General features: G+C 45.6%; 1 protein-coding gene across 1 annotated transcript in view; it reads right to left on the reverse strand.

Moving 5' to 3' along the window:
• Nucleotides 1–486: 486 nt before the first annotated feature.
• Nucleotides 487–12,533, reverse strand: part of LRP4 (LDL receptor related protein 4) — a 51,475-nt gene continuing 39,428 nt past the window's right edge. The window contains exons 32-38 of the mRNA XM_059931526.1: nucleotides 11,664–11,808; nucleotides 11,278–11,391; nucleotides 10,310–10,445; nucleotides 7,726–7,793; nucleotides 7,068–7,155; nucleotides 5,500–5,641; nucleotides 487–2,969 (exon numbers count right to left, since the gene is read on the reverse strand). Of these exons, the coding sequence (XP_059787509.1) occupies nucleotides 2,637–2,969; nucleotides 5,500–5,641; nucleotides 7,068–7,155; nucleotides 7,726–7,793; nucleotides 10,310–10,445; nucleotides 11,278–11,391; nucleotides 11,664–11,808 (1,026 nt within the window). The 3' untranslated portion in view covers nucleotides 487–2,636. The remainder of the gene's footprint in view (nucleotides 2,970–5,499; nucleotides 5,642–7,067; nucleotides 7,156–7,725; nucleotides 7,794–10,309; nucleotides 10,446–11,277; nucleotides 11,392–11,663; nucleotides 11,809–12,533) is intronic.

Raw genomic sequence — 12,533 nt, forward strand, 5'->3', positions numbered from 1 at the left:
CCATCCCAGTACTTTTATTTCAAGACATCAGTCTTGCCAGTGACCATCACTGCAAGGCAAAGTCAAGTTCTGTGACACTGAAGTCCTCGTAGACCTAGAACAGAAATAGAAGATACATGGTGTACATGCCATGACACTTCCTTTTGGTGCCCAAAGGAGACGCCACTAACCATCATGACACTTTTCCCATTGGGTCTGGACAGAACCTCAGGCAGCCATGACCAACCAGAGTTGGCACTCAAGATGAAAGCTATCAGCCACCCTCCTCTAGAGGAAATAAGGAGTTCAGAAGCCCATGAACTCTGGTCTTAACCTGTCTTCTCAAGATGAGCTGAACCTCCAGTCAGGCACCTCCCACCCTTTATTGCTCTTCATTGTCCTCACATCCCCAAGGGACTTAGAGGTGATGCTTGCAAGCAGGTCTTCCACAGCATGTTTCTGCCAGACAGAGCAGGTGCGGTTATTAGACATGACTCCAAGCCAGGCAAGGTGATTAAGAAAAGCTAAATTTATATTAAATTATCATAAAGTCCTAAATTACTGAACATAGTGGTTAAATAACTCCAGAAAGTCCAATCTCTCCAGTGAGTAACGTTAAAACCATTACACATGAGCGTGGGAGAGTCACTTCCATTAGTTTAGGACAGAGAGATTTTGTTTTTTACATAGTAAATCAGTGCTCAAATAGATATTTCTTCAAATATGTCCTTTCTACATTCTGAACAGCCCAAGTGCAATAAGATCCTTCCCCCTTTCCATTCAAGAAAATGCCACTTTGCTACTTTCTCCCCATGCCCAACTGTGAGTCTGAGGACCCAAAGGGCTCCTTCTTTTACTGCCCCATCAAGTGTGAAATGTCCCCCTTTCCTCCCAGGAGGAGGGCCTTTCCTTTCCCACTCTGTGTACTGGAAAAGCCTGCTTGGCCTGGCCTGGCTGTCCTACGAGGGTCTAGACCTGGGGCTGGCTACTGCGAGCAGGGTTAAGAGCCTGGCACCTGTCTCTAGCGGTCTTAGAACTGACCAGAAAAGGTTTGCTCTGATCTTCCCTTTTCACTCACATGTTTGGCAGCTGATTTCTCAATACCAAGAACCCCAGGACGTGTTTCAAATCCGGAAACGTCCCCTCGAAGCACCCCCCCACCCTCCATTCTGTTCCTGTTGTTGCTTTTGATCCCTGGGTGAAAGAGGTCTGGATCTGCCCTGGGCTGAAAGGGCTTCCTCAGCGGTTCTCTCTACCTTTCTACTCCTTGCCCCCGACTCTGCGTCTTTATTTAGGCCTATTTGCCATACGTGCCCACAAGGCTAGGTCAGAAAAAGCAAATTAGGCACCCCCTCCCCCCAAAAAAGAAGAGCTAGGTAGAAGTTTTAGGACAGTAAAAAGTCTCAACTCCCCTGACACTAGTGTGACACACATGCCTTTTGTGTGAATAAGCATGAACCAAGTGATGGCACCTCAGCATGAAAAGGGAGTCACTTAGCTGGGAAGAGTCGGAATGGGAACTTCACCACCCATAGCCGCAGGCTCTCTGTCTACTCACTTAGATCCCTGAGCACCCGAGAGAGAACACAGGAGGCTCAGCTTCATGGATACTTCCCTTTGGGCCCTGGGTGCCTCAAGTCTCTAACCCAATCGCTCTTCCTGACCATTTATGAAAACTTCTGGCCCTTCTTTGGAAAGTTGCTTCAGGATCTCTGTGCTCAGAATCCCAGAGAATGAGGAAGCAGAAAGTGGCAGAACATTATAGTTCAGGGGATGTGCTAAGTTTGGTCTAAGCAGTGCTTCTCAGACACTGCAGAGACCCAGCCCTGAGGGTCCCACACGCATTCAAGCCACCGGCTCACAACCTGGAGGCAGCAGGAGGGAATTCATATTAGCCAGCTGCCACGTGATAGGGACCCCCAGTCATCTGAAGGTAGGAAAGGCTCCAGACATTCTAGCAGGAGGAAGAACAGCTTGAGCCATACCCACATCTCATCAGTATCTGCAGCTGAAGAAACAACAACTGTCAGGGCAAGAATAATATCCATTGCCGGCAGTGGAGAGGACACCCAGGCCCAGTCACCCTTAAAAGCTTTTTCATGTTGCCAATGCACTCGAGGCTGGAGGTTTTCCAGATGCCCATGCCAGCTGGGCTGACTTCTTCTTCTCTCAGCCTCTATCCTTCATCTCTCTCTTTACCCATGACCGACCCCACCCCCCGCCCCAGCCCCCGGTCAGCAAGTTCTCTCAGAGAAGCAGTCAGGCCAGCTCTGATGGAGCAAGTGCAGTCCTGGATCATCAGCTCTTGCGGGGCAGGCACTGAGGGTGCCAGGGGAAGGGGAGGTGGAGCTCTGTACTGACGAGGAATCATTACTGAGCCTGGTTTCAAGGGGGCTCAGGATGGCGTGCATGAGGTGAGGTTCGTGGTAAAATCCAGGTCTAAATTCTCAGGATGCCCCATCATTTCTTGTGCACAGGTAGTTAGGAACTCGGGTGGAAACAGCTCCGGTGGAGGGCTTGGGAGCGGTTACGAGATGGGAGGAGGAGGAGCAGGACGAACACGTAGGAAAGGGGCCTGCTGTATAAGCGAGCACGAGGGCTGCAAGTCCACCCAGGAGGAGGAACAGGCAGGAAGCGGGGGGGGGGAACATGGGCGTTTAGACTTGGCTCTCTGAGGAGAGCTTGCGTTCATGTCTCCAGCCTGTGTCTGGCAGGGAGCCCCGTCTTTCAGGAGTGGCTGCGGTATGGACGCTGCTGCACTCAGACTGCTCTTCCTGCAGCAGCTGCTCCGTCTCCATGTCATCCAGGGAGCCAGAGCTGGCCTGGATGGACACGGTGTCTGTCTTCATGCACACATGATCCCGAAGGAGGCCCCCTCGGGAGCTGCGCAGTTGCTTGAGGTCATCCCACTCAGCATCGTCCCCAGACAGGAGGCAGATCCCCTCTACAATCTTGACCTTCTCCTTGGTGTAGTTATGGTCAGGTCCACCCTAGGGTGGAGAGCGGAGAGACACGGTCAGTTGGTTGGCTCTCTATAAAGGATCTCCTGACGAACTTAGAAAGGAAGTGGATGGGCTAAGAGTGGGCATGAAGAGCGCAAGAATCCCACAAACAAATGGGGAAATTTAGTCAGAGCAAATGTATGAGGCTGAGCCTAAAAGGAAAGGAGCAGCTGTGATGACTGTTACCATTATCATACAGGGAGGAGGGAGAACCATGACTTCCATGAGCCACTCACTGGCTACATCACCTCGGGCAAATTACTGAACATCTCCAAAACTCAGGCTCACCTCTTTAGAGTAACAGTATCCATACCTCATAACCAATGGCTGTGAGGGCTAAATGAGGCAATCCGCGAAATGCAATTAGTAGGTGCCTGATGCATAACATGCACTAGATCATGTTAGCTATTATTACATTGCTAATGGGGTTTATTAATGGGACAGCATGCTAATATACATGATCAGAAGCAATTGACAAAAGCAATTAAATGTGCATTTATTCAAGATTTTAAACTACTTTGGTGCTATTCTTTTTTTTTTTTTTTGAAGTATAGTTGATTTACAATGTTAGTTTCTGGTGTACAGCAAAGTGATTCAGTTATATATATATGTATATATATATATATATATATACATATATATATATATATTGTCAGATTCTTTTCCATTATAGCTTATTATAAGATACTGAATACAGTTTCATGTGCTCTTTTATTCTTAATTCTCTTCTTTCTAACTTTCTTAAGAAGAAAAGTTTTAGAAGGTAAGACAGGAGGGCTCTAGAAAACCCTCTTACTTGAGTTCTGTCAGTCCACTGGGGTACTGTAACCTATAAGCTTTTATGGGAGGTTATTCTGGCTCTACTCCCAGGAGCCTCAGGGCCATTTCCAAGCAACCTGCGATTGTTCCAAGGACAGCCTTAAGTTCCACTCAGGCTTCTCCCTTTATGGATTCCTCAAAGGGTAGCTGTATTCCTGGTTTCTGGGGGATACCAACCAACATGCCGCCACTGCCAAGAGAAAATGGGCCATGGCTTGGGCTCTGTCCCTGGGATAGTGTTCCTGCCAAGAGCCCTGCAACTGCTGCTCTACTTTAGTAACAGTTCAGTTCCACAGATATTTACTGAGCCCCTTCCCTTCAATAAGCAGGATACTTTGATGATTAAACAATATAAAATATGGTCCCTGCCCTCTGGGAGTGACAGCTCCCTTGATCAAGGCACGCACACACATGCCCAGTCACCCAGCACACCCTCCAAGCTGAATTAGTGTCAGATAAGATGCAGACCACTCAGTGTCTTCATCACAGAGACAAGTGGGGTAAGTCAGGGAGATGTGGGTGACATGGCACTAGCAATTTGGGTGATACCACTCCCTCTACAAACACACAGCAACAGGTACCTGAAATCAAGAGGAAATCAGAAGAGAAAGGGTGAAAGACTATCAGAGGGGTGAAAGAGCTGCTGAGGAAAAAGCATACAACAGGAGAAAGAGTCACATGATTTTAATTTCTAACCTAGCGCCCTCATTGGGGTTCTTTTCTGGGGCATCAGACACTCCAGGAACCCAAGAAGCTTCAAGAGTCTTTCTCTCAAAGATATTAACAGAGATGGGGTCTACCATCCCTAAATCCGCAAGCTATCCCTGCAGGTTCTGTTTTGGCTTGTAGTGGAAGCTTTGTTTTAATAGGGGAATTCATAGATCCTGAAATCACATGATTATTGTGTAAAGTGTATTCATTATGCCCTATAGGTGTGAGGGCTGGCTTTGACTGTGCTAGACAGGCCAAGAGAGTAGATGGGTTAGGTCTCATAAGGGATAATTTCTAATGAAGGGTTACAGGATTTTAGAAAAAAACAAGAGTCATATCAGACTAGGAAAATCTAAGTCCCAGGCTATATTCCCTGGTCAAAACGGGACTATTTTTCAGGCCTAAACATTTAGCAAATAAATTTTCACTGCAGCAGCAAAGGAGTTAAAAGAACAAAAGCATATAAACTTTCAGAATTCTAGAGAAATCCCTCTAGATTATGTGATAAGAGGAAGAATAGCAAAACTCCAGCCATTCCCAACTACAGGTGCCAAAAGCTTGGATCAGAGGTTAGAAAGGGAGAGTCCAGGAGCTCTTGGGTTTTTTGGTGTTTCCTAGGAGTTTGGGGTTATTTCAGAGGGGCACAGCCTCACTGCTGGGGAATGACAGCTCCAGGAGGGAAGGAACCCCTGAGCCTGGGAAAATATCTCCTGGCAGGGAGGTGCACACTCACATGCTTTCAGACCTAAACCTTCTGGGATCTGCTTTCTAACCTTGCTCTCACTAGGGCCCCTCAAGCTGGTCCCTCAGAAGTTATAGACCTCTCCAGAAACCCAAATCACATTCCATTCTTCTGTTCACTATAACTTCCAAAATGGTAGATGGACTACCCAGCATCCCTTACTGATATACTCAGGCAACTGGAGCATAATCCACCCCCCCCCCCCGCTCCAAAAACAAACTCTTGGATATAAATTTTCATTTTTACCTCTTTCTTATAGCACAGTTGATTGTACATGGCTGGTTTGGGGATTGCTTCAATTTTCACTTCCTGAGTGGAAGTTCGGTAGGAAGGGTTACTGTAGGTCAGGTTCCCCATTGCAGGATCAGTTAACTTGGATTTTTTGTGTCTTTAGGAGAAAAAGTGATGAAATATTAGTTCAGATTTGTATGGGGATAATATCTGGGGAAGCTGTAACCCAAGTTGTGGCAGGCAGCCTCTAAGAGGGCCCAGTGGTCCCTGCCTCCTGGTATTCACAACTTCTGAATTCCTGACCTGTGAGTGTGGGCTGGATCTGGTGACTCGCTTCTAATGAACAGAACATGCAAAATTGAGGGATACTAGATTAGGTTACAAGGAAACTCCTAACAAGGAAACTGGTTAGCCCTCTCTCCCTCCCTCCCCTCTCTCTTACTCTTGCTCTGGGGGAAGCAAGCTGCCATGTTGAAAGCTGTCCTATGGAAAGGCCCACAAGGCAACAAACTGATGAGGGAGGCCTCTAGCCAACAGCCTGCGAGGAACTGAATCCTGTGCTTGGAAGGAAATCCTTCCCCAGTCAAGCCTCGAGATAAGACCACAACTCTGGCTGATACCTGGATTGCTGCCTTGTAAGACACCTTGAGGCAGAGGCACCCAGCTAATCTGCATCTAGATTTCTGACCCACAGAAACTGTGAGATAATCAGTGGTTGTCATTTTAAGGTGCTAAGTTTCAGGGTAATTTGTTATACAGCAATAGATAACAAAGCTTTAACTTTGATAGATAACACTGAGCTTTAGAGTCAAGACAGACCTACGTTTCAATGCCACTTCTGTTACTTACTGGCTGGGGTATTGGTGGACATAATCTAAACTTTCTGAGCCTTAGATCCTCATCTGTAAAGTGAGGAATAATAATACCTGTATTACAAGGTTGTTGTGGCATTGATACATATTCATTAAATGGTAGCTGTTACTATTATTGTTGTTGTTGTTAGTAGAAGCCACTGCAGCAGCAGCAAAATTCTGACATTTTTGCTGCAAGCTGCATTTAAAGCATTTAGGAGAAAATATATACAGAGAGGGTCATAAAAGGAAGATTCTAAATTGAATACTACACATTCCACCTTCCCAGGATGATCCCTACCGAGCAATGATATATCACCCCACATTGTAGTAAAGGGTTGTGTTTGTGTGAAGAGAAAATCATTTCCAGCTTCAATGGTTTGAGGTAGTGTAGAGTGGTGGAAAAAGCAAAGATGCTAGAGTCAGTACCAGCTTTGCCTCTTACTGTGTGAACTTGGGTAACACCCTCTGTGTCCTTAGTATCCTAGTCTATAAGGAAAATCCCAAGCGTTGCTGTGGTCATGAAATGAGGAAACTACTTGGGCTGTGACTGGGGAAGAAGGGTACACATTCAGGTTTCTGCCCTTCCCTTCTGCTGCTCTGACCAGGGACCCAACTTTGAAATGAGGCTGGTCATAGGTGGAATCAGTGAGCTGTCAACTTCAGGAGGTCCCAAACGTGCTAATGGGACATACAGCAAACATACAGCCATTGCAGTGGGGCTGAGGTTACCTGTACAGCATCAAAGCCGCGATCACCACCAGAATAAGCAGAATACTGAGGAGTCCACCGATGACATAGCTGACATGAAGTCCTTCCCCTAGGAAGAGCAGAGGGATGCTAGGTGGGGACCTCCAACAATCTTCTAGCTGGTGTGAGGGGTGGGAAGATGGAGGGCTCCTTTTGTAGCTGTTGCATCCCATACCATCTGAGGATGGCTAGGGGCCTCCTTCTCAGAGAAGAGGCCACAGCGGGAGGGGGGAGGGGGCTGAGAAGAAACCTATCACTCTGTCAGCATCTCTAATCCCAATTCCACTACTTACTAGCTGTGTGACTTAAAGCAAGATGCTTAACTTCTAAGCCTGTGTTTTCTCATCAGTTAAATGTAAATAATAAATTGCTCATAGGGCTGGTGGAGATTGAAGGTGAGTGTGTATATACAAATACATATACATACACGCACGTGCACATAAATATGGCTTAACAAATGCCTAACATACAGAAAGCACTCCATAAGTGGCAGCTATTATGGTTATTCTTTCTATGGATTTAGTCTAAGAAAAGGGTTCATCAACCCCAAAGAGTCCCCATGAAGGTTCTGCAAGATATCAATGGAGGTTTAGATTCCTTACATCTTGTTTTTCAAAACAGTTGGGCACTGAGGGCTTACCTGAAGCAGCAGGTACGGCCTCATTGGAATACGTGCAGAGGCCCAGCCGGGCATCCTTTTCAGAGCATCTGTGGGGCAGAGAAAACTGAATGTGAAGCCTACTTGTATTCAACAAAGATCTTGCCTTCCGCCAGGAAATGGGGAAAGTCCTGTGAAGGACAGGGCTAAAGGCCTGGGAGTGGGGCTTTCAGATATGAGACTATACCAGACAGGAGATAGCGGAAGCAAGGAGAGGGCAGGACAAGGAAATACAGAGAAATCAGCATGAGCCACTGTCTTCAAGATGCTATATCATGTTTAAATGTGTTTTTAAATGTGTACTCTTTTTGTTGTTGTTGTTTTGGGCCGTGCAGCTTGTGAGATCCCAGCTCCCTGACCAGGGATTGAACCCAGGCCCTCGGCAGTGAAAGCGTGGAGTCCCAACCACTGGACCACCAGGGAATTCCCTAAAATATGTACCCTTTAAAGAGGATTCTTTAAAAAGGAGAAGCAGGTTTGAGAGTGAGCTGAAAGAATACTAAGGACATCAATAGCAGACTTTATTAAGCTACCAGCCAAGCAAACCTTGGATTGGATCAAGATTATCACAAGGTCTAGAGAGACTTAAAAAAATATATTGTTTTTCTTTCCTTCATTCTTTCACAAGGGAATATGCAAGACATCCAGAGGGAGGGCTTGGATAACTAACTTGAAATGCTGAGACGGTAACTCCTTTGTGGCATGTTATGAGCTGGCAATTAAAGACATATCCTAAAAGGCTAGAGAAAAGCTACCTGCAGGAGCATCTGAAACCAAGATGTACTGAGTCTTCAAATACAGCTCTGATAGGAAGAAAATATCTGAGTAGGGTTCAAAAGTTTTCTAAATAAACCTGAATAAAATCAGATTAATAATGATTGTTAGTGCTTAAAATTTAGTGAGAAAGGTACACGTTTATATGTGTTTGCTTTTCTATATAAACTCTTCTAACAAGAGAAAATGGGGCATATAGAATAAGTTCGATCATGTACAAATCTTATAATTTTAGGGACATGAGTCTAGTGGTCTTATTTGGAATTATTACTATGTTTCTGCCTTCAGAATTGAAATCACGTGTTAATTATCTTTTAAGCTACCGTTGATATTAAAAATAATATTACAATGAAAAATGTTCTAATAGAAAAATGCCTGGGAAGATAGACATCAGAATACTAAGAGTAGGAAATGAAATCACTGTCTCAAAAAGATATCTGCACCCCCATGTTCAATGTAGCATTATTTACAAGAGCAAAGACATGGAAACCACCTAAGTGTCCATCAATGGATGAATGGATAAAGAAAATGTGGTATAGGTATACAGTGGAACATTATTCAGCCATGAAAAAGAAGGACATTCTGCTAAGTAAAATAAGTCAGACAGAGAAAGACAAATACTATAGGATATCACTTATATGTGGAATCTGAAAAAAAAAAAAAAACCAACTCATAGATAAATTGATACCATACAGATTGGCAGTTGCCAGAGGTTGGGGGTGGACAAAATGAGTGAAGATGGTCAAAAGGCTCAAACTTCCAGTTATAAGTCCTGGGGATGTAATGTACATCATAGTGACTATAGTTAACAATATTGTATATCTGAAAGTTGCTGAGAGAGTAGATTTTAAAAGTTCTCATTATAAGAAAAAAAAAGTATATATGTGTGGTGATGGATGTTAACTAGACTTACTGTGGTAATCATTTCACAATATACACATACATCAAATCAGAAAAAAACACTAAAGGTAATTATATATGAGTACTTATTTCTTTTTTACTCCTATCTGTATTTCCAGATGATTTTTTTGCAAAGTGTAAATAAAAAACATTTATAAGACTTTCTCTAAATTGAATATAACATGATATTTCATCAATTTTAAGATGTGCATTTTTTCTATATTCTAGTATCTCTGAGATAGGACTGTGTCTTACAATTAATGGCATCTCACAGTTGCTATTGGTCATTTTTTCAGTTTAATCTCTCAAATCAGGATGCATTTTAAATTGACAGCACCTTCAGTCTAATGAAATAAAATGTTTTACACTTAATTTGAGAGCTGTTCATGGTTATGCTTGCTTATTTAATAACGGTGTGTGTGTGTGTGTACACATGCACATACATGCATGTGTGTTTGAGTGTTACAGGTCAAGCTAAGGCCATCACATCCCTGGGGATGTCCCAAGTTAAAAAGCCACAGCCCAGAGACCACTATGACTTGGTGGCTTCTAAGTAAGCTGTAGTACAAGACCACGTGCTAAACTTGTTCTGTGAGAGCAAACATCACTGAAAGAAAGGAAGAAGGAGGAATGCCGGGCAGAAACTCCTCCTGAGTTATTTCTCTCTAAGGCTCCTCTTAAAGCTTCTTGCCTTCAGAGCTAAAAAAAAGAATCGCTTGCAACAACCTGCAAGTCTAAATATCATCTCCAGTCCCAAGTAGCAGGGACTGGTGGCTAATGATGTGATCTACCTCCCATCTGCCAGAATCATCAAGCTGGGCCTATGGTCTTCTGCTGGCAGGGGATGGCGATTTGCATCAAAGAGCCCCCAGTTCCATACTGACCCACTTACCTCCCTTCCACCTCCTTCAGAGATGTGCGGGTCCGGCTGGTAGAAGAACGCAAGGTGGTCGGTAGCGTGTTGGGTAGCACGGGGCTCCTTTCACTCACGCTGGTAGCCCTGGGAGCTGGGGGCAGCAGGCCAGGTACTGGAGAGAAAACAAGGACTGGAGTGGATCACTAGAGCCACAAATATCTACATATGGTCCAAGAGTAGCATCTGGAGAACTTGATAAAGCAATCTTTTAGCTGCCCTGATCCTAGGTACCCCCGTTAGATGTCCTTCTTAATACTGTACATAAAAAGGATTTGGTTTCCAATATATATTTTTAAATAAATTTATTTATTTTATTTATTTATTTGGCTGCGTTGAGTCTTTGTTGCTGCGCACAGGCTTTCTCTAGTTGTGGCGAGCGGGGGCTCCTCTTCATTGCAGTGCGCAGGCTTCTCGTTGCAGTGGCTTCTCTTGTTGCAGAGCACGGGCTCTAGGCACGCGGGCTTCAGTAGTTGTGGCACATGGGCTCAGTAGTGCCTCACGGGCTCTAGAGCGCAGGCTCAGTAGTTGTGGCGCACAGGCTTAGGTGCTCTGCGGCATGTGGGATCTTCCTGGACCAGGGCTCGAACCCGTGTCCCCTGCGTTGGCAGGCGGATTCTCAACCACTGCGCCACCAGGGAAGTCCCAGTTTCCAATATTAATAGCTCCGGATGGGCTAGTTGGCCCACAAAGGGCAGGAAGAGAGAATAATGCACAGGTCACAGTAGGGATCAGGGAATCAGGAGACCTGATTTCCATCCTAGTAAATGCCAGAAGCCAGACAAACCTGGGTCTGTACCATTCCAAAGCTCAAACTCATTGCTCCCAGTCACTCTGCTGTAAGAACCCCTGAGGGGAAATCTCACCCAGAAGAACAAAGCTGAGGCTGCTGAACCCCTCCCTTCCAAGGCCTCTGCTGTTCCAGGAGGCCAATTAGTCCAACTCACCCAGGGAGCAGGGCCGGCCATCAGGCTCGTCAGGACAGGCACATACAAAGTCTGAGGCTCTGGCAAAGCAGAGGTGGGTGCAGCCACCGTTGTTCACACCACAGGCATTGGTCCCTGGGGGCAAAGCAGATGTGAATATCTGGCCTGGGGCAGAAAAATCTCCTAATTTGACACTTCTCAAAAAGGAGGAGATTTGGGGCTACCTTACTCCCAGGGACCATGGGGCAGGAGGGGTATAACGACAGGGGGCTGAAAGGTCTAAGAACTTAAGATGTGAACCAAAAGGCTCTCCTGTGGCTCTAACTGTCTTGGTTATTAACAGTCCTCGGGGTGACCAACCAACCCCACCAATGGTAAGGAAGCAGGCTCAGGACCCTGGAGTCTACCTGTCTGCCGCTGAGGGGAAACCACGATGATATCCATGAGTCCCTCCACATTCGCCAACACCGTCTCCTTGTTCCGGCCTGAGTACTTGTCAACACGCTGGATTGACTTGGTCTGCCAGTCTGTCCAGTAGATCCACCTGTCCTGCTACTCAATAGGGAAACCCCAAAAAGAGTAACTATTAATAGGCAGACCCTGGTACAGCTTCCGTGCCTCAGCCCGTGTGTTCCCTCTGTCCAAATGCCCTCTTCTTCCCTTATCCATGTCAACTCCTGTGCATCCCCAGGTACGACATTATCCAGGATATCTCCCCCAATCCATAGAGAATTCACCATTTTCTCCATGCTGCTCTGAGCTTGTCCTCACTTCCACAAGTGAGTTTCGACACTCTATGGTCATTTGTTTACGTCTATCTGTCCTGCCACATTAAGTTCTTCAAGAACAAGAATGTGGTTCATTCATCTCTCAATTTCCAGCACTAACACTTAGTCCTCAGTCAGTTGACCCAGTGGCTCAGTGAATAAATAAATTCCTGTACCTAGCAAACAGGAGTAAATTGCGTGGGGCGGGAGGGGGCAGTCCTTCTAGGTCCCCGTTCTTCTGGGCCCATCACTCAGAGCCCTGGCCCAAGTCCTCTGGTTACCTCTGCAGGCAGCTGCCCTCTAATGCAGTGATCCTGAGATTCTCTACTAGGGGTGGGGAAGGGCAATGTAGGTGGTTCCCCTCCCATCCCTGGAGTATACGTCAGAAACCTCAGGGGAAACTTGTAGATTGAAAAACTAAATTCAATATAATTCTGTAGTTTTACATTTGGAGTACAGGGGGGAAAAGCCTATCATTAAGTAAAGCCAGACAAAATCTTATTGGCCAGT

Source organism: Balaenoptera ricei, chromosome 8 (assembly GCF_028023285.1).
Source record: "Balaenoptera ricei isolate mBalRic1 chromosome 8, mBalRic1.hap2, whole genome shotgun sequence".
Taxonomy (NCBI): domain Eukaryota; kingdom Metazoa; phylum Chordata; class Mammalia; order Artiodactyla; family Balaenopteridae; genus Balaenoptera; species Balaenoptera ricei.